Source organism: Toxorhynchites rutilus, chromosome 2 (assembly GCF_029784135.1).
Source record: "Toxorhynchites rutilus septentrionalis strain SRP chromosome 2, ASM2978413v1, whole genome shotgun sequence".
NCBI lineage: Eukaryota > Metazoa > Arthropoda > Insecta > Diptera > Culicidae > Toxorhynchites > Toxorhynchites rutilus.
The window spans coordinates 268976067-269001525 of record NC_073745.1 but is presented as its reverse complement, the minus strand read 5'-3'; the positions used below and the strand labels follow the sequence as shown (position 1 = coordinate 269001525).

General features: G+C 39.0%; 2 protein-coding genes and 8 non-coding genes across 12 annotated transcripts in view; 5 read left to right on the top strand and 5 right to left on the bottom strand.

Moving 5' to 3' along the window:
• LOC129768843 (uncharacterized) overlaps nucleotides 1–25459 on the bottom strand; it is a 539752-nt gene that overhangs the window by 470879 nt on the left and 43414 nt on the right. The gene's annotated exons all lie outside the window — the stretch shown is intronic.
• On the top strand, nucleotides 6078–6150 carry Trnam-cau (transfer RNA methionine (anticodon CAU)). The gene has a single exon. It is a non-coding gene; the product is annotated as a tRNA-Met (tRNA).
• Nucleotides 6643–6715, top strand: Trnam-cau (transfer RNA methionine (anticodon CAU)). Its single transcript has one exon. It is a non-coding gene; the product is annotated as a tRNA-Met (tRNA).
• Nucleotides 7492–7563, bottom strand: Trnam-cau (transfer RNA methionine (anticodon CAU)). Its single transcript has one exon. It is a non-coding gene; the product is annotated as a tRNA-Met (tRNA).
• Nucleotides 8711–8782, bottom strand: Trnam-cau (transfer RNA methionine (anticodon CAU)). Its single transcript has one exon. It is a non-coding gene; the product is annotated as a tRNA-Met (tRNA).
• Nucleotides 10734–10805, bottom strand: Trnam-cau (transfer RNA methionine (anticodon CAU)). Its single transcript has one exon. It is a non-coding gene; the product is annotated as a tRNA-Met (tRNA).
• Nucleotides 12417–12488, top strand: Trnam-cau (transfer RNA methionine (anticodon CAU)). Its single transcript has one exon. It is a non-coding gene; the product is annotated as a tRNA-Met (tRNA).
• Nucleotides 12708–12780, top strand: Trnam-cau (transfer RNA methionine (anticodon CAU)). Its single transcript has one exon. It is a non-coding gene; the product is annotated as a tRNA-Met (tRNA).
• On the bottom strand, nucleotides 16522–16593 carry Trnam-cau (transfer RNA methionine (anticodon CAU)). Its single transcript has one exon. It is a non-coding gene; the product is annotated as a tRNA-Met (tRNA).
• On the top strand, nucleotides 19873–25239 carry LOC129766879 (uncharacterized). Its single transcript, XM_055767481.1, has one exon. It carries the CDS (start codon nucleotides 19873–19875, stop codon nucleotides 25237–25239), a length of 5367 nt encoding a protein of 1788 aa, XP_055623456.1.

Below are 25459 nucleotides of genomic sequence, written 5' to 3'. Positions count from 1 at the left end.
AATCACAAATTACGAATCCTAATGTTATTCAAAACAAAAAAGGTTATTATCAATCTCCTTCTAAATGTAGCCATTCTCGAGATGTTTAAAAAAATAATTGCAATTTATTGTCTTTTTAATAGTAAATTGGCTTTTTGAATATGTTTATCGTGTTATACCATCATGTTCATGAGATTTTATGAATTCGCTTATAATTTCCAACAACTTTTCCAAATACATCGTTATGGTAAAGACATATGTTTAGGAGTTACGTTACGAAACATACGAAGACATGTGGGTTAATACAAAACGTAGCGAAACTAAAAAATATTTTTTATCTTAATACAAACTTCAATCAATCAAAAAAATTGTTGGAAATCATAAGAAAATTCATAAAATTTCATGAACATGACGGTATAACACGACAAACATATTGAAAGAGATTATTAACTATAAAAAAGATTATAAATTAGAAATATTTTTTTTAAATATCTCGAGAATGGTTGCCTTTAGAAGGAGATAGATAAGAACCTTTTTTGTTTCAAATCACATCAGAATTCATAATTTGTGGCTAAGAATGAGTGCTAACATACAAAAATTCGAAGTTTAGAAAATTCCTAAAAATTCGATTCTCCATAAATTTCGTCAAAAATAGTTTTACCATCTTGGGCCCATTTTTTAAATTTTCTACATGACTTTTATTTTATATGAAAAAATTGAAAAAAATATAAAAAATATACATATTTTTTGATATCGCAAATTAAAATGTTATTTTGTAAATAAAAAAAAAGTACTAATTTTTCTTCTCAGTGTATATTTTTTTCAAATTAAGCCAACAATACTCTATAACTCTTTCTAACACACTATTTCGGTACGACTCATATTTTTTGAGATATAAATTATCAAAGATTTCTCTTACTCAAATCGATACGTCATTTTTAAAAGTTACGCTTGAGTCAAAAAATGAACCATGATGATACATTTGGAAAAATTGTTGGAAGTTATAAGCAAATTCATAAAATTTCATGAACATGACGGTATAACACGACAAACATATTAAAAGGGATTATTTACTATAAAAAAGACAATAAATTAGAATTTTTTTTTAAATATTTCAAGAATGGCTACATTTAGAAGGAGATTGATAATAACCTTTTTTTGTTTTAAATCACATCAGGATTCATAATTTGTGGTAAAAAATTATTGTTAACATACCAAAATTCGATGTTCCACAAAGTTCGTTAAAAATAGTTTTACCATCTTGGGCCCATTTTTTAAAATTTTCTGCATGACTTCTATTTTGTATGAAAAAATTAAAAAAAAAATTAGAAAATATGTATTTTGGATATTGCAAATCGAATTTTTATTTTATAAATAAAAAAAAGAGTACTAATTTTTTTTCTCAGTGTACATTTTTTCATATTCAACCATCATTACTCTATAACTCTTTCTAAGACACTATTTCGGTACGACTCATAGTTTTTGGGATATAAATTATCAAAGATTTCTCTTACTCAAATCGATACGCCCTTTTCAAAAGTTACGCTTGAGCCAAAAAATTCCCAATTGCTGTGAAAAACTCATATTTCCCCCAACCCAAACGGAATACACACTTTCATTGGAATCAAAAATACATGTTTTTAAAATCTGCATTTTTAGAACGATTTCATTTGGAATTGCTGCATAATGGAATTACCTTCGGAATGGCAACAAATCATCGAACAAAATGATACAAACGATGTTTAATCGAATTCCATGAAAAAAAAATAGATTTTGTTTTCCCCAACTTTGATTGCTGGCATTTCAATTCGAAATGAACAGTTTCGAATTTATAATTTCAATATGATCTCTATCTTTTTGATTTGGATCTCTTTCGTAATCTGGGAATTTTTTTATCGATTCAAAAGTATCCTTCACAAGTGTTTAAAATGCCTGCTAATTTTACAGATCAATCTAGATTATGCCCAGAGAAATGAATGTTGGATGCCAATCGTCATAATTTCAAAAAGGTGAGGGTTGGAACTGCAACAATACCCCTCAATCTCAGACGAAATGTATCGCTTCTTTTCGGAATTAAGCCACAAAACAAACCATTGAGCATAATTTATGCCACTTGGGTGGCTTCACACTGCTTTCGGTCTAAGCCAGAAGTTGGCTCAAATAACATGTAAAACACACATTCCAACCCTTCAACACGAAAACAGTCCGAAAAACACTCGGGGCCGCAGGCACTTTCTCAACGGCAGAAAAAAGAACCCACAACAACAAATCGGAACATTTTTCCCCGACAAAGTTAGAGGCCTTCGAGACGCCCAACCGCCGGGCGCTCGATGTCCCGCTGGGAGATTCTCGGAACGATAGATTAGTGTCGTTCCGAATTCCAACGAGCATTTCTTTGTTTTGACTTTTTTTTTCTGTCACTCTCCATCACAGGTTGCTTTCACCGAACTTGCACACACTCATTTTGGTTGAAGCGAAGGCACAAGAAGCCCTTTGCGACAAATAAGAGTGTTTCCACACAAACACACGGCGCGGGAAGTTCAAGGCTCTAAGGACCAAAGCAAATAAGCGAGAAGGATACTCGTAATTATCTTCCGCTCCACTCGTCGTAAATCTCTCACAGACAAGCGCACCGAGTTCGATGAGGAATGTTTTGTTAGGATCCTGCGCTGAGTTTCACATTTGTCCTGCTTACATTGTGTTTCATTTGGGCTGCTAAGCGCCGTTTCCTTGTGACAAGTTTTTCGGAATAGCATTCAGCTGAAGGGTGATGGTGAAAAGAATTTCGGCTTTCGTTACAATTCAAGTTACGGGACTTTTTATTGCCTGGAACGCCCATTAAATTTTCACTAAAATCGTTGCAATTTTCGAAGTTCACCCTCCAAATTGAAGCTCATCAATAGAGGTTGACCCTAATCTCGGATAATCATGTTGCATCAATTTTCGCCGAGCTAGAATAGGTAGTAAAACCATCAGAAATATATCACATAACTTTCGCTCAAGAATGGTTAATCGTTTCGGTTACTTTTTGTTTTGGTCGTGGTCCTGCTGGGAATGAAACGCACTCATAAATTGTACTTTTTGTTTTGCTGCTACTATGTTTTCCTTGGCTCGTTCTTTCACATCACTCAAACTGCTCGATTCGCAACCAGGGTAGTCCTTTTGATTGTGGCAGCACAAAACGGGGGAAAATGGGACGGATGCATGAAGTGAGAAAGTGCTAAACAAAGAACAAGAGATTTACGGCCCATTTATTGCAGTCTGCGGATAAACAATGGTGAAAGGCAAAATTGGCAACCGTTGAAAAACTCACGACAAATTAGTGTACATAAATGACAGATGCGTCCAAAGGTAATGTGGTGCTCGGCAAGTATTACAAAAACTATTTATTTGAACTAGACTTAGACAGTTCAATTTGGTGAAGGGTTCAGATTCAGATTCTAGATTCTAAATCTAATCGTGCAGATTCGAGATTCCAGATGCCAGATTCAGATTTAAGATTTAAATCCGGTTCCCTGGTTTAGAAGATTCCAGATTCCGGATTCAGACAAAGATTCCAGATCCAAATTCCAGGTTCAGATTCCAAATTCAGATTCCAGAATCCAAATTTCAGACTGTATATTCTAGATTCAAGAAATTCCAGATTTCCGATTTCCGATCCCCGATTCCAGATTTCAGGTACAGATTCCGAATTCAGATTCCAGATTCCAGATTCTAGATTTCAGATTCCTAATTCCAGATTTAGATTCCATCTTCAGATTCCTAATTTCACATTACAGATTCGAGATCCCAGATGCCTGCTTCAAAATTAGATTCCTGGTTTAGAAAATTCCAGATTCCGGAATTGAGGCAAAGATCCAGATTCTAGATTCAGATTTAAGATTCAGATTCCAAATTCAAATTCCAGATTTATATTCCAGAATCAAAATTTCAGATTCCAGATTAGATAGGAAATTCCAAACTTCCGATTTCCTAACAGCCCGGGGGTTCAGGTTCGATTCCCATTCTGGTCGGGGGAATTTTTCGTCAAAATAATTCCCTCCGACTTGCACTGTGGACACGCGTATTCTAGAGCTTGCTCAGAATTCATTCAAGGCGTGTTATTTGGCATAGAAATCTCAACTAAGTACTAATAAAAATGACGCAAATAATACTACGTTGGACGGGGAAGTTCCTCTATAGGAATGCTAGTGCCATTTAAGAAGGATTCCAAATTCCAGATTCAGATCCCGAATTCAGATTGCAAATTTAGATTCCACCTTCGGATTTCACATTCAGATTCCAGTTTCAGATTCCAGATTCAAATGCCAGAATCCAGATTTCAGATTTCAGATCCAGATTCCAGATTTCAGATTTAGATTCCACATTCAGACTCCAGCCTCACATTCCAGATTCCAGATTTCAGATTCCAGACGCAGATTCCAGATTTAGATTCCATATTCAGATTCCAGATTCACATTCCATATTCACATTCTAGATTCCAGATATCAGATTCAGATTCCACATTCAAATTCCAGATTCAGATTCCAAAATCAAAATTTCAGATTCCAGATTCAAGATTCTAGATTTCCAGATTAGTGTTTTCAGATAAGATTAGAAATTCTTCTTCCGATTTCAGATCCCCGATTCCAGATTTAAATTCCAGAATCCATATTTCAGATTTCAGATTCCAGATACAGATTTCAGATTCCACCGATTTAGCTGCCACATTCAGATTCCAGATTCATATTCCAGATATACATCCCAAATTCATATTCCAGATTCCTGATTTCAGATTTCTGATTCCAAATTTCATATTGCAGATTCGAGATCCAAGGTGTCAGCTTCAAAATTATTTTAAAGGATTCCGGATTCAAAAAAAGATTCAGATTCTAGATTCAGATTTAAGATTCAGTTTCCGAATTCAGATTCCAGATTCTAGATTTCAGATTTCAGATTCCAGATTCAGATTTCACCTTCAGATTCCGCATTCAAATTCCAGATTCAGATTCAGGATTCAAATTCCAGGTTCCAAATTCCAGATTTTAGATTCCAGATCAAACTCTAAATTCCAGAATAAGAATTCCCGACTTCCGATTCCCCATCCTCAATTCCCGATCCCGTTTCGAATTCAGAGTCAGATGTAGATTCAGATTCAAGTTAAAATTCAGATTTGAAAATTCATATCTCAGATATCTCGATTGTAATTTTTTTAAATTTTAGATTAAGAGTCCAAAATTAGATTACCAGGATTCAAATTCCATTTCCAAGTTTTCGAATTAGTACAGATTCGAGATCCCAGAAGCTTCAAATTAAAATTCCTGGTTTATAAGATATTAGTTTCCCGATACCACATTCCAGATTGCGATTCCTGCTTCAGATTCAGACTCCAGATTTCAAATTTCATTTTGCAGTTACGAGATTCCAGATACTAGATACCAATTCTAGATTCAATTTCATATTATTGGATTTCAGATTCCGGATTTCGGATTCAGACAAAGATTCAGATTTCTGATTCAAATTCTGTATTCGAGGTTCGAGATTTCAGGTTAAATTAGAAATTCCAGACTCCCGATTCCCCATTCGTGATATCCAATTCCAGATTCCCGATTCCAGAATCCAGATTCCAGAATCCAGATTCCAGATTCCAGATTGCAAACTTCAGATTCCATATTTCAAACTCTAAATTCCAGAATAAGAATTTCAGACTTCCGATTCCCCATCCTCAATTCCCGATCCCGATTCGAATTCAGAGTCAGATGTAGATTCAGATTCAAATTAAAATTCAGATTTGACAATTCATATCTCAGATATCTCGATTGTTTTGTCCAAATTTTAGATTAAGACTCCAAAATTAGATTACCAGGATTCAAATTCCATCTCCACGTTTTCGAATTAGTACTAATTCTAGCATCGCATTTTATGATTTCCAATTTCTGCAATTTCCTGCAGTTCAAGGATACCAAGGATTCAATGTTCAGATTACTGGTTCCGGATATCCAATATTTCAGATAACCGACCTCAAATTCATTATTTAATCTAATTTCCTTAAAATTGTAGTCCTATGGTGTCCTGGTGTCCTATTTCATGTCTTTCATTAGAAATATATAGCACACATGGCCTCGATGGCGCAGTCGGTAGCGCGTAAGTCTCATAATCTTAAGGTCGTGAGTTCGATCCTCACTCGGGGCATTTTTTGTTCATTGTATAACAATATAATTAACGGAAAATTCGGATTCAGGTTTCAGAATCTAGATTCTAGCTTTCGGAAATTAAGATTCCTGATTTAGAAGATTTAAGATTCCAGAATGCATATTCAAATTCAGATTCAATTTTTAGGTTTAGAAGATTCCAGATCCAGATTTTAGATCCTAGATTCTAGACTCCAGATTCCAGATTTCAAAATATAGAAATTCCTGGTTAAAAAGATATCAAATCTAGATTCAGATTCAGATTTCAGGTTTTAGACTCTTGACTCTAGATTCTAGTTTCAAGATTTCCAACTCAAATCTCTAGATTCTATAACCAAATTCAAATTCCTGGCTTAGATAATTCCAGATTCTAAATTCAGATTTAGATTCAGATTTCATTTAGACTCATATCAATCTCGGATTTCAGAGATTCCAGTTTCTACAATCATTTTCTTTCTTGATGTTTTTTCATTATAAATCCATAGCGGTAATCGCCTCGATGGCGCAGTCGGTAGCGCGTAAGTCTCATAATCTTAAGGTCGTGAGTTCGATCCTCACTCGGGGCATTTGTTTTTGTTTATTGTATAACAATATAGATTCTGTAATAATTTTGTAACGTAAAAATAAATCAACGATACTTAAATGGCAAAATTATCTACTAATTATCTTCTTTTACATAGTTCCGAAATATTTGAAAAAAAAATTAATATTGGAACACCTTGATTTCAAATAGGGGTTGATTTTTTTGGCCCATCAGTGTTTATAATATAAGAGAGATGCGTGTAAATATGAAAAACAATTATTTTTAGTTCTAAACATATCAGAAAAACAGTCTGAGGTCAGAACTAAATAAAAAATTATCATCATCACAAAAGACGAGGAGCAGAGTATAAAAACAATGGATCACTAGCAGAGCAAAAAAACTCTCTAATTTACCAACCGACTCAGGTCCCATGTGGATTGGATTTAAGAACCTATAACTAGAAATCTATGAACGTATCCGTTTTACAACGGTTGGTTGCTTTTTATTAGACCATGATTTTCTCATATTTCTCTCTATTCGGTAAATAGTTGTGATTGTTGTTTAGCCTCTCGCGTGTACGGAATTCTGTATTCAGGGAAAAATCTGAAATATGTATAAGGTAAAAGTGATGTTGATGTCAATCCAGTTTTAAACTATTAACTATTTAAATTCATTGACCTTTTAAGAATCGATTGACATAAGAATGAATCAAATTAGTTCGCAACAAATCGTGTTTAATGATCCCCTCACGTACCATTTAAGCTCGACGAAATGAAACCTGGTTCGAAATGTTTAAAATTTACGTTAAAAAGTCATCCATAGCAGAGCGTAGTTTCGATCTACGGACCTCTGGGTTATGGGCCCAGCACGCTTCCACTGCGCCACTCTGCTTGGTTGATACTTGAACAATAAAATTTTATTAGGTTGGAAGCGTGAATTACAATATCGCGGAACAATTTTATATTTTTGACGTGTACCATGGTCAATTTTAAAAATAGTAATTTATTATAACAAGCATTAACAAGTCCTAGGAATAAAAGCTATTGTGTTAACCACATCTAGCGCCAATTGAAAAATCTTGAGCGAATTTGGTGAAAGCACCATTATCGATAGAATGACATTCTCGTGAGCATGTCGATAATGTAGCTATATTTTTTTTTAAATTAGATATTTTTCTCATCAAATTTAAACGAATTCAATTGGAGAACACCATCACAAAAATAGTTAGAGTAGTCCAAAAATGATGCCAAAAACTCCAAAAATTTGAGAATGAGAAGAGAATCTCACTATTCTCAATTTATTTTATTTTGTATTTTTTTCTATTATTCTGGTTTTATACCCATTTTTCAATCCATGTACATTTTCCTTTAACTGGGTACACCACTCCACCTTTACTTTCGATACAAGACCATCCTACTGGGACTCTTGAAGTTAGAGCAATCGGTAGTCCACTGCGGCTTGGACGTATTGAATTCTATTTGGATCGTGATCATGTCGATAATGGAGATACAATTTTTTACCAATTAGAATTTTTTGCTTAACGATATTCAAGTCTAATAACAGTGTTTTGATCCGATTCATCATTAATTTCGATAAATAAAAAGGGTCCGGTTTTGTTTGCCAGAATAGTGTTGGATTGATTTTTCGGGATAATATATCCATCTTTAATTTTGATAAAATTTGGGAAGAATGTATCGTAAACGATGAATTTAATTGGGGAACGCCACCACAATTATAGTTAGAGAAAAATCCGAAAATAATACCACGAATAAATAAAAACTCACAAAATAGGAAAGAGAAGTAAATCTTTGCAATTTTCATTGTTTTACGAGTTTCCGTTTTTATAACACTGCGTTTTCAATTCATGGTATTTTTTAATTGAGTACACTATCCTTCTTTCGATACTAGCTTATCCATTGGGGATGTTGAAATTTGAGCCATCCACAGTCCAAATCGCTCATTCACTCGAATTCCTTCACATTAAGTTTTCACGACTTTCAGTAGTGGTATTTCGAGAAATTGTTGAAAAAATCTCTTGTAGCAGAGCGTAGTTTCGATCTACGGACCTCTGGGTTATGGGCCCAGCACGCTTCCACTGCGCCACTCTGCTCATTTGAATACGTTGGCAAAAAAATGGTTATGTTGTAAAAATTAATCGAAATTACGCAAAAACTAATTCATATTTTTGCTTTTTATAGTACCGTTTTATCTCAAATTCCGAACACTTCATTTTCAAATGTAAATTTACTGATCTTTAATATTTTTAATAACTGAATAATAAATACTCTGACATTCTTTGTGGTGTAGGCTTTATTTTAACATCATTTACAGGTATCGTTACTGTATAACTTATAATACTAAGCATTTGCAAAAAAATTACTGTCAAAACCAGCGATAAAATGTTTGCGTTAGCAAATTCGGAATTTGAATCAAGTTTCGAAGCACAAAATCTAAATTTTTGGGAGTGTTATACAAGTGTTATAGCTAATTCGCTTTGATTTGATGTATCGATCATCTGAATCGGTCTAGTAGCTCAAAAGTTATGATTTAAAAAAAAATTCGGGTGTTCGGAATTTGAGACAAATGTGATCAAACATATTTTTAGTTTTTCACCATGAATATGAATTTATAAATTAACTTAAAAATGGCCAAATGGAAGAAAAGGCTCTATTGTATCCAAAACCCACATTAATTTCGCTAAAAAGTACCATTTTGAGTAATGAGGCAAATGTTTAATGGCCAAACAAGCTTAAGTGTTCGGAATTTGAGACAAAACGGTGTACGACGAATTTTATATAGCACTCATTTGGTGTTTCAAATATTATCATTTCAAAACGAATAAGTTGCTGTTGTGTTCTTTGGATTAACGGCAATTGCAAAACAATAAACACATTCCACCTCAACCTCGATCATGCACCCAAAGTTAAATTTTAACACATTTTCTGGCATCCCGATTTATTACATTAAATGAGCTGAAAGATAACATAATATGTTCTACTCCCCAATACATGTATATCATTTGTATAATATATATGCTAGAGCCAATATGAGGGAGCGAAACAGGAGACACATTTAAATGAACGCATATGAAAGCTTTTCGTATAGTTTGCCAATACACGGCCCAGACAGAGAAAGATATATTCTCGTTCATGTTCTTCTTTATCGGCTTAGAATACACCTTCCAACTTCATTTTATAATGAGGTGTAATATTATCACGCTCCTTTATAATAGCGCTGGCAGCTATATGGAAAACGTGGTCGTGTAAAGTAACTTCGCATTCCAGCCGGCCTTGGTTCCGCATTGACGTCGTATGGACTTTTTTTTGCACATTCCCAAATTAAAAGAGAAAAGAAAACAGAAAGAGATGTCTGCTCGCATACATACAAACCATTTTTAAGCTTCAAAATAGCTCATTATTTGCGCATTTGACTCTCATGCACAGGAAATGGCATCTTTTCTGCCAAAGATGACATGTTTTCTGCCAACGCTAGTTTAGGTGTGTCGATAATGCAGATGTAACATTTATTGCGATAAGATTTTCAAATAGAAGCGCCTTTGATCGGACCCATTTCCAATTTCGATAGATTGAAGAATCTGGATTTATTGACCATGACTACAAAACACGATCTGCGTCTCCAGTTTTCAACAAAATTGCTGAATTGAGTTTTCAGGATGATAAACCTAAACTTTTGAGAAGTGAAAATAAGGTTGAAAACTATATTTGTTTGAAAACGCCAACACATTAATAATTAGGGAAATAGTTTAAAAGGAATGCCACACTACTAGAAAAAAAACAGCCCTTTGAAAAAAAAGATACTCCCTCAATTTATTCTATTTTTTACTTTTTCTACTTCTTTTCTCTATTTACTTCTAGTTTTATAACACTACGTTTTTAGCTCACAAACATTTTTTCCTCACATCACCTTTTTTGAGATTTTGGGATCGATAGCCCATGGCGGTTTGAACGAATTAAATTGCTCATTTGTTCGACTTTGTTCAAATGAAGTTCACAAAACATTTCAGCAAAGCGTTTCTTGTCGGAATTGTTAAAAAATACTCATAGCAGAGCGTAGTTTCGATCTACGGACCTCTGGGTTATGGGCCCAGCACGCTTCCACTGCGCCACTCTGCTTACTTGAATAACTTGACAGAAAAAATTGTAATGGAAGTGCAAATCAAAATCTCGCTTAAAATAAAAATTAATTTTGGCGAGGTTTTGATAAAAAAGCAATAAAAAATTACAAGTGCAGTAGAACCCCGATTATCCGCGGTATAGTCTGGCTAGGTCACCGCGGATCACAAAAATCGCGGATAATGCAATAAAGGACTAAAAAAGAGATGCAAATACAATATTTCAGCATGATAACTGTGTTTTCTCAATAAAGGAATCATTGAACTATCCATCTATAAGGTTGTGTACACCAGAAGTCAAATAATGTGAAAGTCATGACCAAAACAAAAATGCAAAATCCTACGCTAAATACGCTGCTGTTGTGCTCATCAGATCTAGTGCTAATTGGAAAATCTCAAAATGAAATTGAAGAGACCACATTCTTTCTGGATCATGATCGTGTCGATAATGTAGATTATTTTTTCCCAGTTAGACATTTTTACCTGATGAATTTAAAGTCGGATAACAGCGATTTGATCGGATTCTTCACCAAATTCGACATAAAAAAGGTCTGGTATTGTAACACGTTTAACTGAATTTTCCATCTGGTTCGCTCCGGTCACATAAGACCGATAGTGAACTTTTCGAAACTAGAGAATGATTTTTAGAAAAGTTCACTATCGATCTACAGGGACCAACGAGAACCAGAAATAGATTGTCAGTACTTTAGATCGGTCCGGAATCATCGTGTCAACTATAAAAACGTAATCTGTGTATTATTTGGTATATGAATTTTCAACTAAGTATTAATAAGTGTCTAAAAACTGTTTTCAAAAAGCCATTTCTGTATCCTACCAATATACTATACTCCAACGTCAACGATTCGGTGCTACCGATAAGGGCCCTCTATGAACTCCAAATATTGGTACGAATGTGGAAAATTATGAATGATCCACAACACCACCACAATACAGCATTAGTTAGAAATCAACGATACCACGCTTCTCGACAAGCTTAGGATTTCATACTCCCTCGCTCTAGAACAGAGTATGCAAGGTCATCGACCGCCACCATCCACCATCATTAGCAACCCACCAATAGTGCAGAAACTTATTAGATGAAAACGAATATTGTAATACAAATTTAATGTGAATAACCTCATGTAGAAGTAATTAGATAAGCTTAGGCACTTACTTAAAAGAGCATTTTGCTCGCTGAAAACTGCGTGAACACAGCTAATAAATTTACAATTGTTCAATTAATTAAAAAAAAAAATGGCGCAAGTTAATACATTCAAGAAGAAGAGTCGACATTTGAGAAGAAATTGAAAAAAAAATTGGAAAATTGGTATTGTAAGCTACGAAGCTTATTGAAAACACAATGATTTGTTTGAAAATAATGCTTCACTGGAAAAAAAAACTTAATATTGATTAAAAAAAGGTTATTCCCATGATCTGAGAAATTTGTGTTATTTAATTTTTTATTCAAAATACCCGTTTTGTAATATTCCGTATTAAAATCGATCTCATGAAGCTTCTTTCCACACTAAAATCTCTAAACGCAAGTTATTTCAATAAGTTAACACTTATTGAGCTAAACTCGATTGTTTTTCCTTTGCCTCGGAATCATGTAAGCAGAGTGGCGCAGTGGAAGCGTGCTGGGCCCATAACCCAGAGGTCCGTAGATCGAAACTACGCTCTGCTATCGCTTTGTGTGTTCAGAACGATAACTTTTTTCTATACAATGTAAACGAAATTCATGAGAGATGAATACTCTGTTGATCTCAATTTATTTGACATTCATTTCATTTTTCATTCATTCATTCTTCAAAATTCGCCGATAAAACAATAAGAAAATATTTTGATTTATATTTTTTTCAGAACTATTCGCGGATCATTTTATGTTAGTCCAAGAGTATTCATAGCCTCGATGGCGCAGTCGGTAGCGCGTAAGTCTCATAATCTTAAGGTCGTGAGTTCGATCCTCACTCGGGGCAAATTTCTTTTATTCTCGGAGCAAAAGTATGATTCTGGTAACATTGGTTTCTCATGCGCATCTTAGTCACAGACTTGATGACGAAACTACGTGTAACAGGGATTCTCAAAGTGGTCGATATCGACCCCTTGGGGTCTATTTTGGTTTCCCAGGGGTTGTTCTCACCGAAAACTGATTTTGGGGGTCGACGGGGTCTAAAAATCGACCCCTATTAATTAACACAAGTTCTTGTTTGAAACTTCAAGAAATGAAACTCTTATGAGAATTTAATTTTTTTGTAGAAAGTATTAGGGGAAAGTCGGGAAAGACGGACCTATATAATGATAAATTACTTTTTTATTTTAAATTTTAATGATGTACAAACTTGCAATACAGTGTATCAGTACCTTCAACACCTACAGTGTACACCTAGCTGGCTTTCTGTTAAAGTTGTAAATAAAAACAAAAAAGTAATTCACAAAGAGCAGCTCGATGTAAGTTTTCGTCTGCAGAAAATAAGGTTCTCATTGTTATCGAGTAATTTTTTGAGGTATTTTAGGTTTATCGAACTGAAGTGAAGTTTTCTCATTTTTACTCCAAAAAAATTGACGAAAATAAAATACTAACCAAGTCGGGTAAGACGGACAATCCACCGACAAAGAACAAACATTTTGTTTTGAAAACAATTTGGCTTTGGAAGGACTCTTATTAACAAATGCCCACTAACTACGTTTGCAAGTGCAACCACATATCATGGATGAACCAGCAGAGCGGTTTTTAAAACGTAATCCGAATTTGTCATTCCGAATTCCGGAAGCTATTTTAGCCATGAAAAAATGAGAAAAATTACAAGCCCTTCTAGATGATTTTAGTCTAGCTTTTTTCTTAGATTATCTTTAAGACTTATTTGAAACCTCCAAAACTTATCGAGTACATGAGCATGAATTTTCAGTTAGTCTCCATCTTTCCCACCCCAAGTGTCCGTCTTTACCGACTCAATCCATTTTTTCAAAGATGCCGGACACATTCATTTTTCAAAATTTCTGCTTTTATTATTAGAAGAAACCTAGACTATCAATTTGTGGTGTGATTGCTATATATTTTTTGTGAAATCCACGAAAAAATCAACTTTTTCTTAGGGTGTTCGTCTTTCTTAGGGTGCCCGTCTTTACCACGAAAAAATCAACTTTTTCTTAGGGTGTCCGTTTTTACCATCCTTCCCCAATGAGCGTGCACAAGCTCGTACAAGAGGAAAAACCGGCAAGTAAAAAAGCGTGAAGATTCGAAGAAATTAATTGAACTTTCGGTTATTTGTTCAGTTATGTGAGAAAAACGACGAAGTCTTTACTCGAGAACAGGGCTTTGCATAGTCATAGTCAACTGAGGATAGTCAGCTGACTATCTGACTGACTATATCTGTATTCAGTTAGTAATGACTTTTGGCTTCTTCACGCAGTTTCTCCGCCAAAACGACTAAACAGCCAGTCGGGCGTTAAGTCGCTATTTCCCTCTACCGACTCGACTATATCATTTTATTCTTCCCAGTCAGGTTGTCCTCATTGCATTTTGAAGTGACTTCCCCCAAAACGAATTTGTTCCTCTCCTTCTCTCTCCCATGTACTTGTGGATGCATCGTGCAGTGTGTGTGCGCTATTTTGCACTCTATTTTGCACGCTATTTACTAATACTAACGCGAGAACCTTTATAGCATACTTGATAAATGTCTAAGTTCGTTGGTTTGAGTTCACGATGGGTAGACAACAACCGTCCATTGATGGGGTAACTTCTTTTTTGCATCAGAAATCATGTTTTCGCTCCTCTTTATATGAAAGTTAAAATAAGATTGCGTACGCGGGTATAAATTTTGTTCCTAGGGGAGTAAAAATGGGGATTGAAGTCAGTTGAATGAAGAGGCAGATTTGTATTCATCAGTCGAGTCAGTTAAAATGATCACTGACTGGACTAGTTCACCAGTCATCCTCGCTAGTCAACGCTAGTCAATTCATTTTTTAGTCAAGTCACTTTTTGCTGTGGGCGACTGCCGAAGCAGTTCTAGTCGAAGCGAAGCTACTGAAGGTAGAGTCGGTCTTCATTTTTCACCGTCGAAGATTTCGGGCCCTCCTCGAGATGTTAAAGAGCTTCTTGCTTAGCAAGATTTTTAGCTTTTTTTTGAATTTGTTTTAGCTATTTTTGTTTGTTTGAAAAGAATATTCACAGTTTCCGAATTTGTCAAAATTATCACAATAGCTTCAAGACGATGTTAAAATATGTTAAAATATCATATGTCACTCACTTGGACGTATTACATAATGATTTTACTAAGAGGTTTGAGGATCTCCTAAATTTACAAATTCCTCAATGAATAATAAATCCTTACAATATCACAGCCATAGATGAAGTCAATGTGATAATGCAAGAAGAGTTGATTGCCGTCAGTAAAGATGAGAAGCTTAAGCAGAAGTTCAACCAATCAATCAAAAGTTCTGGATATAACGCAATATAAAAACACAGTATCCTACATTGTGGAACATTGCTCAAAAATACCTTACTGGTTTTCCTCGTCGAAAAAGGCGTACTCTAAGTGTAGTTACAAATATTTCGACAAAACAAAGAAACCGTTTGAAAATCAACGAATGCGGGGATTTAAGGCTTCATCTCACCAATATTGAACCGGATTTAGATCGGTCACCAGGTTCATCCATCACACTGACTTTATTATTTTTTTTTTACTTTACTTTATTGCTTTTTTTTTCTCTACCATTCTTTACTTTGCGATTTGAAAGTTTTATTAAATTAAAAATATCTACTTAAGTAAGCAATTTATATTAACAATTATTATTTACACTTGAACTTTATTGAATTTCAGGTATATTTGTTTTGTTGAATTTCGATGAGAAAATGATGTCATGTTTACTCGCTTAACCAATCGCAAACGTTTTGAATTGGTATGTATTTTTTATGAATAAGAAAAAAACTAGGAATAGAATTTTTAAATAAATTTGGCCATAAATCTGTGAGATATCACTTCGTTCAAAATAGTTTGAGAATTTCAGCTCTAGATAGTGATCAGCGATCAGGTTTCGATTTTTGAAGCAATTAATTTTGAAATTTATTATTTATGGATACAACATTGTATTTGCCTAGGGGAAGCGTGTGTGAATTTGGGAGCTTATTGGTGACTTTTACTGATCATTCACTTTTCGCGAATTCGAGCATTGTTTGCGGGTTATAAGTGGAATCAAACTGCAGGACGCTTTAAACCGGATGTGAAGAAGGTATTTTACTGCACTGAGAGCTGTATTCTTCGGTTGAAAACTGGTGATGAAAATTTGTTCCGCAGAGGGTTGCTGCCGCCGCTGAGGCACCACACAACCGATTGCGGATAAAATATTTAAATTAACAACTCCCCAGTGTCAGTCCCCAGATACCGACACGGGGTTCAACGTGTTAAAGAATTATTATTTATTTGCTTGACGGTCTGGATTGCGTGTAGTACTCGTAAACTTACGGCTCGTCCGATTGAAATACGGTGGAAGCCCAAATTATTTGTAAGAATGATATAAACGATTTCGTAAATAATGTTCAACGTGCTGGTGCTTCCCAACAGAAACAAGGTTTCTTTTCATTTGATCTTTGGAAATCTTAGTTCCGAGAATGGTTCAGTAATGAATGATCCGTAAACCGACAGATTACCACTCTTATTACATACCACGCATTCAAAAGATGTTCTCCAAAAACTTTTTCTCTCCATATATGGAGATGATAGCAGAGCGTAGTTTCGATCTACGGACCTCTGGGTTATGGGCCCAGCACGCTTCCACTGCGCCACTCTGCTCTGTAAAATGCAACGCCAAACTTCGAAATATGGACACTGTAGTTAGGAAACATCATGTTTCTGCCTTAAACGTGGCAACTATATTGCCACCCACGAAAAATTAATATTTTCTTAACCAAAAACTTCTAATGGTATTTGGCAATATTCCAATTTTTTTTGGCTGCTAAAATTGTATGATATTAATTTGGGAGTCATTTCTATGTAACAAAACCACGAGCGCCGGCAGAAAATTCTGTGTAGGATCATGCAGTTTTTTCAATAAAATAACTGGTGATGAAAAATCCATATTTAATTTTTTTTTTTGTAACATTCATATAAATTTTTGTTGTTGCACTAGAAATGTTTTTTTTTATTCTTGCATAACTAAAGGCGCAAAAAAGTGATTTTACAAGGCAAATAGTGTTTTTTGGAGTTTACGATCAGTGTCAACTATATTGTTAGTTACTTTTTTATCAATGGTAAATATGTGTTTTCCTCATGTAAGGATAATGTTCTCTAAAATTGGAATCGATTCGTTGCCTAGTTGCCAAAAGGGTTAAACAGAATTTTAACATTAAATTTTGAGTTATGACTCATCTTCAGTGTTATGACTTCTATTTCTTACATAATTTATTGAACAAATCAAGTTTTGTACCAAGTTTTAATTTTTTTTTTCATCTATTTTTGTACCCGCAAAGTGCTGCGTCAAACATATTTTATTGTAAGACATTCGCTCCAATGAAAATTCGCTGAATATTTTTGCTCAATTCAATGCTTCGGAGTATATGATTTCCTCACTCAGCTGAACTATGTAGCAAGTATTTCAATCCATCATCACCACTGTCGATCAACGAGGATTTCGTATTCGCGTCGGAAGGGTTCACACTATCAACCGCATTACATTACAGTAGCACTATCTCGATGAGGCGCCATAACAGTGCCGCCAAGAAACTATAGCACACATTGCTGTGCAACGCAATCAGCCCAAAAGGTCACCGGGTGTTATAAACATCACTTTTTCCCATTGATAGTGGCGGAATCCGCTTAGAAAATTCTGAAAGCGCATCCGCAGCTACCGATGCATCAATCTGCCCAACTCTGTGTTTGGAATTCGATCTCTAATGCGTTTATAATTGAAATATCAGTTCGAACGAGCAAACGGGCGGTTCAAACGGGGCAAGGTCGAGAAATGATCGAGGCCAAGTCATAAATCAATCACCGCAGCACAATAGGAAGTATGAGTAACCGATTGATGCTGCCCTCCTTTTTGCTCCCGTTTTTTTTGTTTGTGGGAAAAGATAATCTAAACGGGCACGGGTTTGAACACTTTCACTATCATGGGCAACCAGCATTCCTTATAAATCAAAACTAATTCACGGTATCAACAAACGGGTAGATGGGCTTCTTTTAACACCCCCCCGGGTTTGCGGCTTCGGCTCCGGTGTCTTGTGCTCTCGAATTCCGGCAGCCTCGACCCTGTCGGTGTTGTTTTGTATAGAGCCGTCATCTCATCTAGCGAGACATAATTGGGATCGTGATTCTGGGTGACAGTTGATGTCTGATTGATTTTTATTTGGAGCCCGGGACAAGCATAAAATAATGATGAATGATAGAAATGGAAAACTATGACTTCAGTAGCTGTGTTTGGTAACAAATACAGAAGTGTTGAATCTTCATGTTCATCATTATTCACCCAACCAGGGGTATCCAATGAATATATGATGATGGTCCCCCCACAAATATTGGCTCGAATCCTACCGCTTTCTATCTTTTTACGTCAAATGATAGGAATTTGTAGGAAAACGAGAAAAAAAAACATCTCAAATGTCTAATTTTAGACGAAAGTTTTCGTTTCCATTGATTTAGCATCGTCAACATTTATCTGTCACCACACTCTGGGAAATTTTAAATTTTTGTGAAAATATCTAAAAATATCAAAAAGGGGTGTTTGTTTTGAATATTAAATTCAACAACTTTGTCGAAGATCATATATTAATCAGACAGCTGATTTTCGAGTTACGATTATTGTGAAAAAATAGAAAATGTCAATTATTATAGGTACTCCTGAGACGCTAGGGAAATTTACCAAATGATGATTAAAAATGTAATCTAGGGTCTTTGGCTTTGGCGCCTTAGGCATATGTACGAGTTTAACACGTTGAATTTTTTATGCTGCGCTTTTCATTCAACACGCATCAAAAGCGTTTGCACCCGTTTTCTTCCAAAGATACTGTTGATGACCCACTATGCAAAGCGTTTGTATGCCCATGCAGCAAAATAATTTCGCCCGATTTCAGGGATAAAAAATCAGCGTATCTGGCAACTCTGCATTTTCGCCGCTGATTTATATTTACATATTGTAATAAATTGACAGACAGTTCACACAAAACATTCAATCGGACAGGACTTTTTTATTGATAGTGAAGAAAGCGAAAATTGAGGATAGAGGAGAAAGTAAAGTTGAAAGTGAATTAGAAAGAAAGTGAAGTTATCGGAGAAAAACAAAAAAGGACAACACAACGTAGGAAGGTACGGATTCAACATAAAAAAGTGGTGCCGTGACCAGGATTTTCGGCCCAACGTGACTACGGGAGACGCCATCACGATACACTGGACGGTACGAGGACCTATTGGAGGCGCCATTGCTGTTCGGACATCGTGAGTCTGATTGTTCGAGAAGCTTCGAAAGCTTTTATTGATAGTTTTAAGGCTCGTTCAATCGGAAATCAGGTAATTACCTGTCCGATTTATTCTACGTAGCCTCACAGGTACGCTTTAGATCTCCGTTTCTCTTTTTTGCATACTCTACGCGGTTCCTGGACATTCGGGGACAATCGATTACCGCCATCCTTGATTGGGGTACATCGCAACGGCCATCCGGCGCCATTTCGAGGTGCTAATTGTGTGTAGCACAATAAGGAGTTGTTCCTATTCAGCCCAGAGGAACTATTGAGGCATTCAGGCGATACAATCGGCCATTCTGCGCCATTGTGAACGTCGCGTGACTGTTTTTGGACATCGCCACGCAGTCCAGTGGATCTTTCAAGCAATTTCAACGATTTTTTACGCTTTTTCCGCTGTTTGCGGTCGCCAACTGAAACGCATCGGACGTTTTTTGTGCAGCTCAGGTCGAGCTTCGAGTATTTTTTGATTTTTTCAAGGCACGCTTAGCCTTGGAATAGGTGAGTACCTTTCCAAGTGATTATTTCTCCAGTGTCCGGGTCTACCGTGGTCTTTTTTTTGACAGAATCGACCAATCCCTGACGTTATCGCTCCAGTTATACCATTCCTTTCTGCGTGATGGCGGAAACGGACTCGACATCGAGGGTCAACGCGCCTGCTGGTGTCTCTAGTGGTGCTACCGGACAGAATAGCCGTACGCACCGAGTACTACTGACACGGAGGACCACACTACTTGCAGCACTGGGTCGGGCCGAGGCATTTTTGGCGGACTACGATGCTGTGAGGGACGCGACGAAGGTGCAGGTGCGGCTGGACCACATCGAGAACGTTTGGAAGAGCTTAGAGGAGGTGCAGACGGAATTGGAGTGTGCTGAGGAGAGCGAAGAAGGTATGGAATTGCATGAAGAAGCACGTGCCAGCTTTGAAGAACGATTGCTAATAATAAAAGCAGAATTAACATCCAAACTTCCTGTTATTCCTATTGACTCTCAAATCCTTCAAACTGTACACCCTACTTCCGCTCTCTCTGGTTTGAAACTGCCGACTATTTCTCTTCCTGAATTCGACGGGGACTATATGCAATGGTTGGGTTTCCATGATACGTTCTTAGCTCTGATTCATTCGAACACCGATGTGCCAGCGATTCAGAAGTTCCACTATCTGAAAGCAGCTTTGAAAGGGGAGGCTGCCCAGCTAATTGAATCGATTGCGATTAGCGCAGCGAATTATAATTTGGCTTGGGATGCTCTGGTGGGACGTTATGCGAACGATTATCTCTTAAAAAAGCGACACTTACAGGCTCTTTTCGACGTTCATCCAATGAAGAAGGAAACCGCAGTGACACTCCACGCGTTGGTGGACGAGTTTGAACGTCATGTGAAGACTCTGCAGCAGATGGGCGAACCGACGGCGCAGTGGAGCAGCATTCTTGAGCACCTACTGTGCACACGTCTACACGATGACACGCTCAAAGCGTGGGAGGACCATGCCTCCACCGTGGACGATCCGAACTATTCGTGTCTCATCGATTTTCTCCAACGTCGGATGCGTGTTTTGGAATCAATTTCCGTCAATAACCATGCGTCTCCTTGCTATGGGAATTCGGCGAACAGTAACTTGAAAAGGTCAACTCAGTTTCGTCTTTCTTCGAACGCTGCCACTACTAATTCTGGCAGTAAGTGCCCTGCGTGCGGCCAGGAGCATTTCATCACCCGGTGTCAGAAATTCAACGGTTTTTCAGTTGCTCAGCGACGGCAACTGGTGTTCAAGAAGCGACTGTGTAACAACTGCTTGAAGGGTGATCACATGGCGAAGGATTGCACTTCAAATTTCAATTGTAGGCATTGCAATATGCGACACCATTCTTTCCTCCATTCTGCGTCGTACGAGGGTTCTCAGAGGTCCGCTCCCGAGACTCATTTCTCCAGTACCCCAGCTGTAGTGCAGATTGCTCCGCCCTTGGTGGGCAAGCCTAGTGTGCAATCGACGGTTGCAGCCACCGAAAACATCCTTGATTGTGAGGTGAGTGCTCCAGTGCAGCAGCCGCGGGAAAACGTATTTCTTCAGACGGTACTGGTGAAGATTGTCGATGCTTTTGGGCAGGATCATCTAGCACGTGCTCTTCTCGACAGCGCATCGCAGCCCAACCTAATCACTGAGCGGCTGGCACGCCTGCTACGACTAAGAAGAAGCAACGTGAACGTGACTATCCATGGGGCCGGTCAGCTTCAGCAAACGGTGCGCAACTCTATCGTGGCCCAAGTCAAGTCGCGAGGCGGCAATTTCGATTTAGGGATCAGCTTTCTAGTGATAGACAAGGTCACTGCAGACCTTCCGGCGCAGGATATTACTATCGCGGACTGGCAGATTCCCGACGAACTTCCCCTGGCCGATCCTGCGTTCAACATGAGGCAACGCATTGACATGGTTCTGGGGGCGAAACATTACCATTCGTTCTTCCCCAGTGCAGCTCGCATTCAGCTCGGTGAGCAGCTCCCACATCTAATGAAGAGCGTGTTTGGATGGGTCGTAACAGGTTCCGCTTCACTACAACAGCTTACGCAACCGTCCACTTCCACTGTCAGTTCCTACAACACCGTAACTGTATCCATGATTTCGTTGGAGGACAGCATCGAGCGCTTTTGGAAGATCGAAGACTTGCAGATGAGTGATAACTATTCGGTCGAGGAACGTCACTGCGAATCTTTGTTCCAATCGACGGTGGCACGGACAGCTGAGGGACGCTACATGGTCCGACTGCCTCGAAAGCCAAATTTCGACGCCATGATGGGAGAATCCAGAGCCAGCGCTCTTCGTCGGTACGAAATGCTTGAACGCAGACTGGAAAGGAACTCAACGCTCAAGGAGGAGTATCACAAGTTCCTACAGGAGTACCTGTCCCTCGGCCATATGCGGCTGGTCGAGCCGGGCAGCAAAGTTACCGGCGCTGCTTATTATTTACCACATCATCCGGTTCTGAAGGAGTCAAGCACGACGACGAAACTTCGGGTGGTCTTCGACGGCTCTGCTAAAACGTCCACTGGTTATTCCCTCAATGAAGCGCTCTGTGTGGGACCGGTCGTTCAAGACGACTTGCTGTCCATTGTTTTACGGTTTCGTACCTACCAGGTTACCCTCGTTGGAGACATCGCGAAGATGTATAGGCAGGTCCTGGTACACCCTGACGATACTCCCCTGCAACGCATCCTGTGGCGTTTTTCTACGGACACACCTGTCCAAACCTACGAGCTACTGACCGTGACATACGGACTTACTCCATCGTCATTCCTGGCGACTCGCGCTCTTCAGCAATTGGCCGCTGATGAAGGCGACGCCTACTCTCTCGCTGGTCCAGCATTAAGGAAGAATTTCTACATCGACGATTTCATCGGTGGGGCCAGCTCCACAGAAGATGCAATCCGACTCCGAGAAGAGCTGTCGGATCTAATGCAAAAGGGTGGACTCGAACTGCGCAAGTGGACATCTAACCGTTTCGAAGTTCTGCAAGGCCTGGACGAAGACCACATCGGGACTCAATCAACATTGAGCTTCACTCCCAACGAAACAACCAAGGCACTGGGAATCGGCTGGGAGCCAGAGAACGATTTTCTTCGCTTCGATTCAACGGTGCAACCACGAGAAGCGCCGCCCACGAAACGTACGATACTCTCTGACATCGCTAAGCTATTCGATCCTCTTGGGTTGATAGCACCTGTGGTTGTACGCGCTAAAATCCTCATGCAGGAGTTGTGGCTGCTTTCCTGCGACTGGGACGAACCAGTCCCAGATACCGTGCGTAGGAAGTGGGAGAGTTTCAGCAGTGAGCTTCCACTTATCTCGTCCTACCGAGTTGAACGCTACGCATTCCTACCAGATTCGCGCGTGGAGCTGCACACTTTCGCGGATGCCTCTCAAGACGCTTACGGAGCGTGTACGTATGCTCGTTGCAAAAACGACCAGGGAGAAGTGAAAATAATTCTGCTTGCCTCGAAGTCCAGGGTCGCACCGCTCAAACGCCTATCCATCGCACGCTTAGAGCTTTGTGCAGCCGTTCTCGCAGCACATCTGTACCACCGCATCAAGCAAGCCATCGACGTCAGCATTTCCGCAGCATACTTCTGGTCAGACTCATCCGTAACCCTGCAGTGGCTCCAGTCTCCACCCAACGTATGGAAAACTTTCGTCGCTAACCGCGTGTCCGAGGTGCAACACTACACGCATGGATGCCGGTGGAATCACATTTCTGGAGTTGAGAATCCCGCTGATCTGGTGTCCCGGGGTCTCTCGGTCGAAGATTTCCTTTGTAGCGACCTGTGGAAGCGTGGACCTGCATGGTTGTCGAGTTCATCTGAACACTGGCCAATTTCGAAGCCGTCAGAAGTCGCCGACGAGGTTTTGGAGATTAAACAATTAGTCGCTATCGTTCAAACACCATCAACGTGTAACTTCTTGTTCCTCCGTTGGAGTTCGTACAGACGCCTGTTGAACTGCACTGCCATTTGCTTACGCTTCATCAACAATGCACGTATCAAAGCTAGAACCCAATCAATCCCCACTACAGAGCCTGTGTCGCAAATACTTACCGTCGAATATCTTACCCAAGCCAAAACGCTGCTGCTTCGCCTAGCCCAGAGAGATGCCTTCCGAGAGGAAATGAAGGACTTGAAAGCAGGAAAACCCCTGCCAAAACGCTCCCACATTCGCCAAATGAATCCCTTCATTGATCCAGAGGGTGTAATGAGAGTCGGTGGTCGGTTAAACCTTTCGCAGTTGCCCTACCAATCAAAGCACCCTGCCCTCCTCCCAAGCAATCATCCTTTCCCTAAATTAATCGCTGAGCACTATCACCTTAAGCTTCTTCATGGCGGCGGGCGTCTTCTGCTAAGCGTCATCCGCGAAGAATTCTGGCCGTTACACGGCCGTCAACTAGTTCGTTCCACTACACGTAACTGCTTCCGTTGCGTTCGTCAAAACCCGCAACCCTGCCAGCAACAAATCGGCCAGCTACCTACCTCGCGAGTCACACCGAGTCGCCCATTTTCCGTCACGGGTGTCGATTACGCCGGGCCGCTCTACATGAAGCCGGTCCATAAGAAAGCCGCACCTGCAAAAGCTTACCTGTGCCTGTTCGTCTGCTTCGTGACAAAAGCTGTCCACCTCGAGCTAGTCGGCGATCTTTCGACTAAAGGATTCCTCGCCGCACTACGCCGATTCATTTCCCATCATGGAACACCCACGCACCTGCATTCGGATAACGGCAAGAATTTCGAAGGTGCAAAAAGAGAGCTCGCTGACTTGTTTCTCATGCTTCGGAATCAACATGAGAGAGAGAAACTAGCAGTTATATGTGCCGAAGAGGGCATAACTTGGCACTTCACACCGCCCAAGGCCCCCCACTTCGGAGGCCTGTGGGAAGCGGCCGTAAAAGTGGCAAAGAAACATTTATTGCGTCAATTAGGACCAACACGATTATCCTATGAGGAAATGTGCACCGTTCTCTGCCAAATTGAAGCTGCGATGAATTCCAGACCGCTGCTGCCGCTGTCCGACGACCCGAATGATTTGGCTGCTCTCACGCCGGCTCACTTCCTCATCGGCACTTCGATGTGCGCCTTGCCCGACCCAGAGCTGCTGCATATCCCGGCGAATCGCTTGGACCATTACGAGACGCTGCAGCTGCACGTTCAGCAGTTTTGGGTCCACTGGAGAAAAGAATACCTGCAGGAGCTTCAGAAGGACACGAAGCTGGCTGCCCGTAACAACAATATCCAGCCCGGAAGAATGGTAGTCATCGTTGATGAGCATCTGCCTCCGGTTCGTTGGCCATTAGCCAGAATCGTTTCACTGCGCCCTGGAATGGATGACAATACTCGAGTTGTTACACTACGAACTCAGCGAGGAATAGTTACCCGTCCAATCACAAAAATTTGCCTGCTGCCGGTCGCATATGCATCGTCCGAGGAAAGATTCGCCATAGAAGCCTGAAATCACCTGAAATACATAGAAAATATTAGTTAGAATATAAAAAAAAATGAATTTGTTAGCAGTAGTACTTACCAGTTAGATTAGTTTGCATTGTTTACATTTTGTTGAATTACTTCAAGGCGGCGGGTATGTTGATGACCCACTATGCAAAGCGTTTGTATGCCCATGCAGCAAAATAATTTCGCCCGATTTCAGGGATAAAAAATCAGCGTATCTGGCA

Coding starts and splice junctions, on each gene's coding strand:
- LOC129766879 (XM_055767481.1), top strand. CDS start 19,873: ATGGCGGAAACGGACTCGACATCGAGGGTCAACGCGCCTGCTGGTGTC.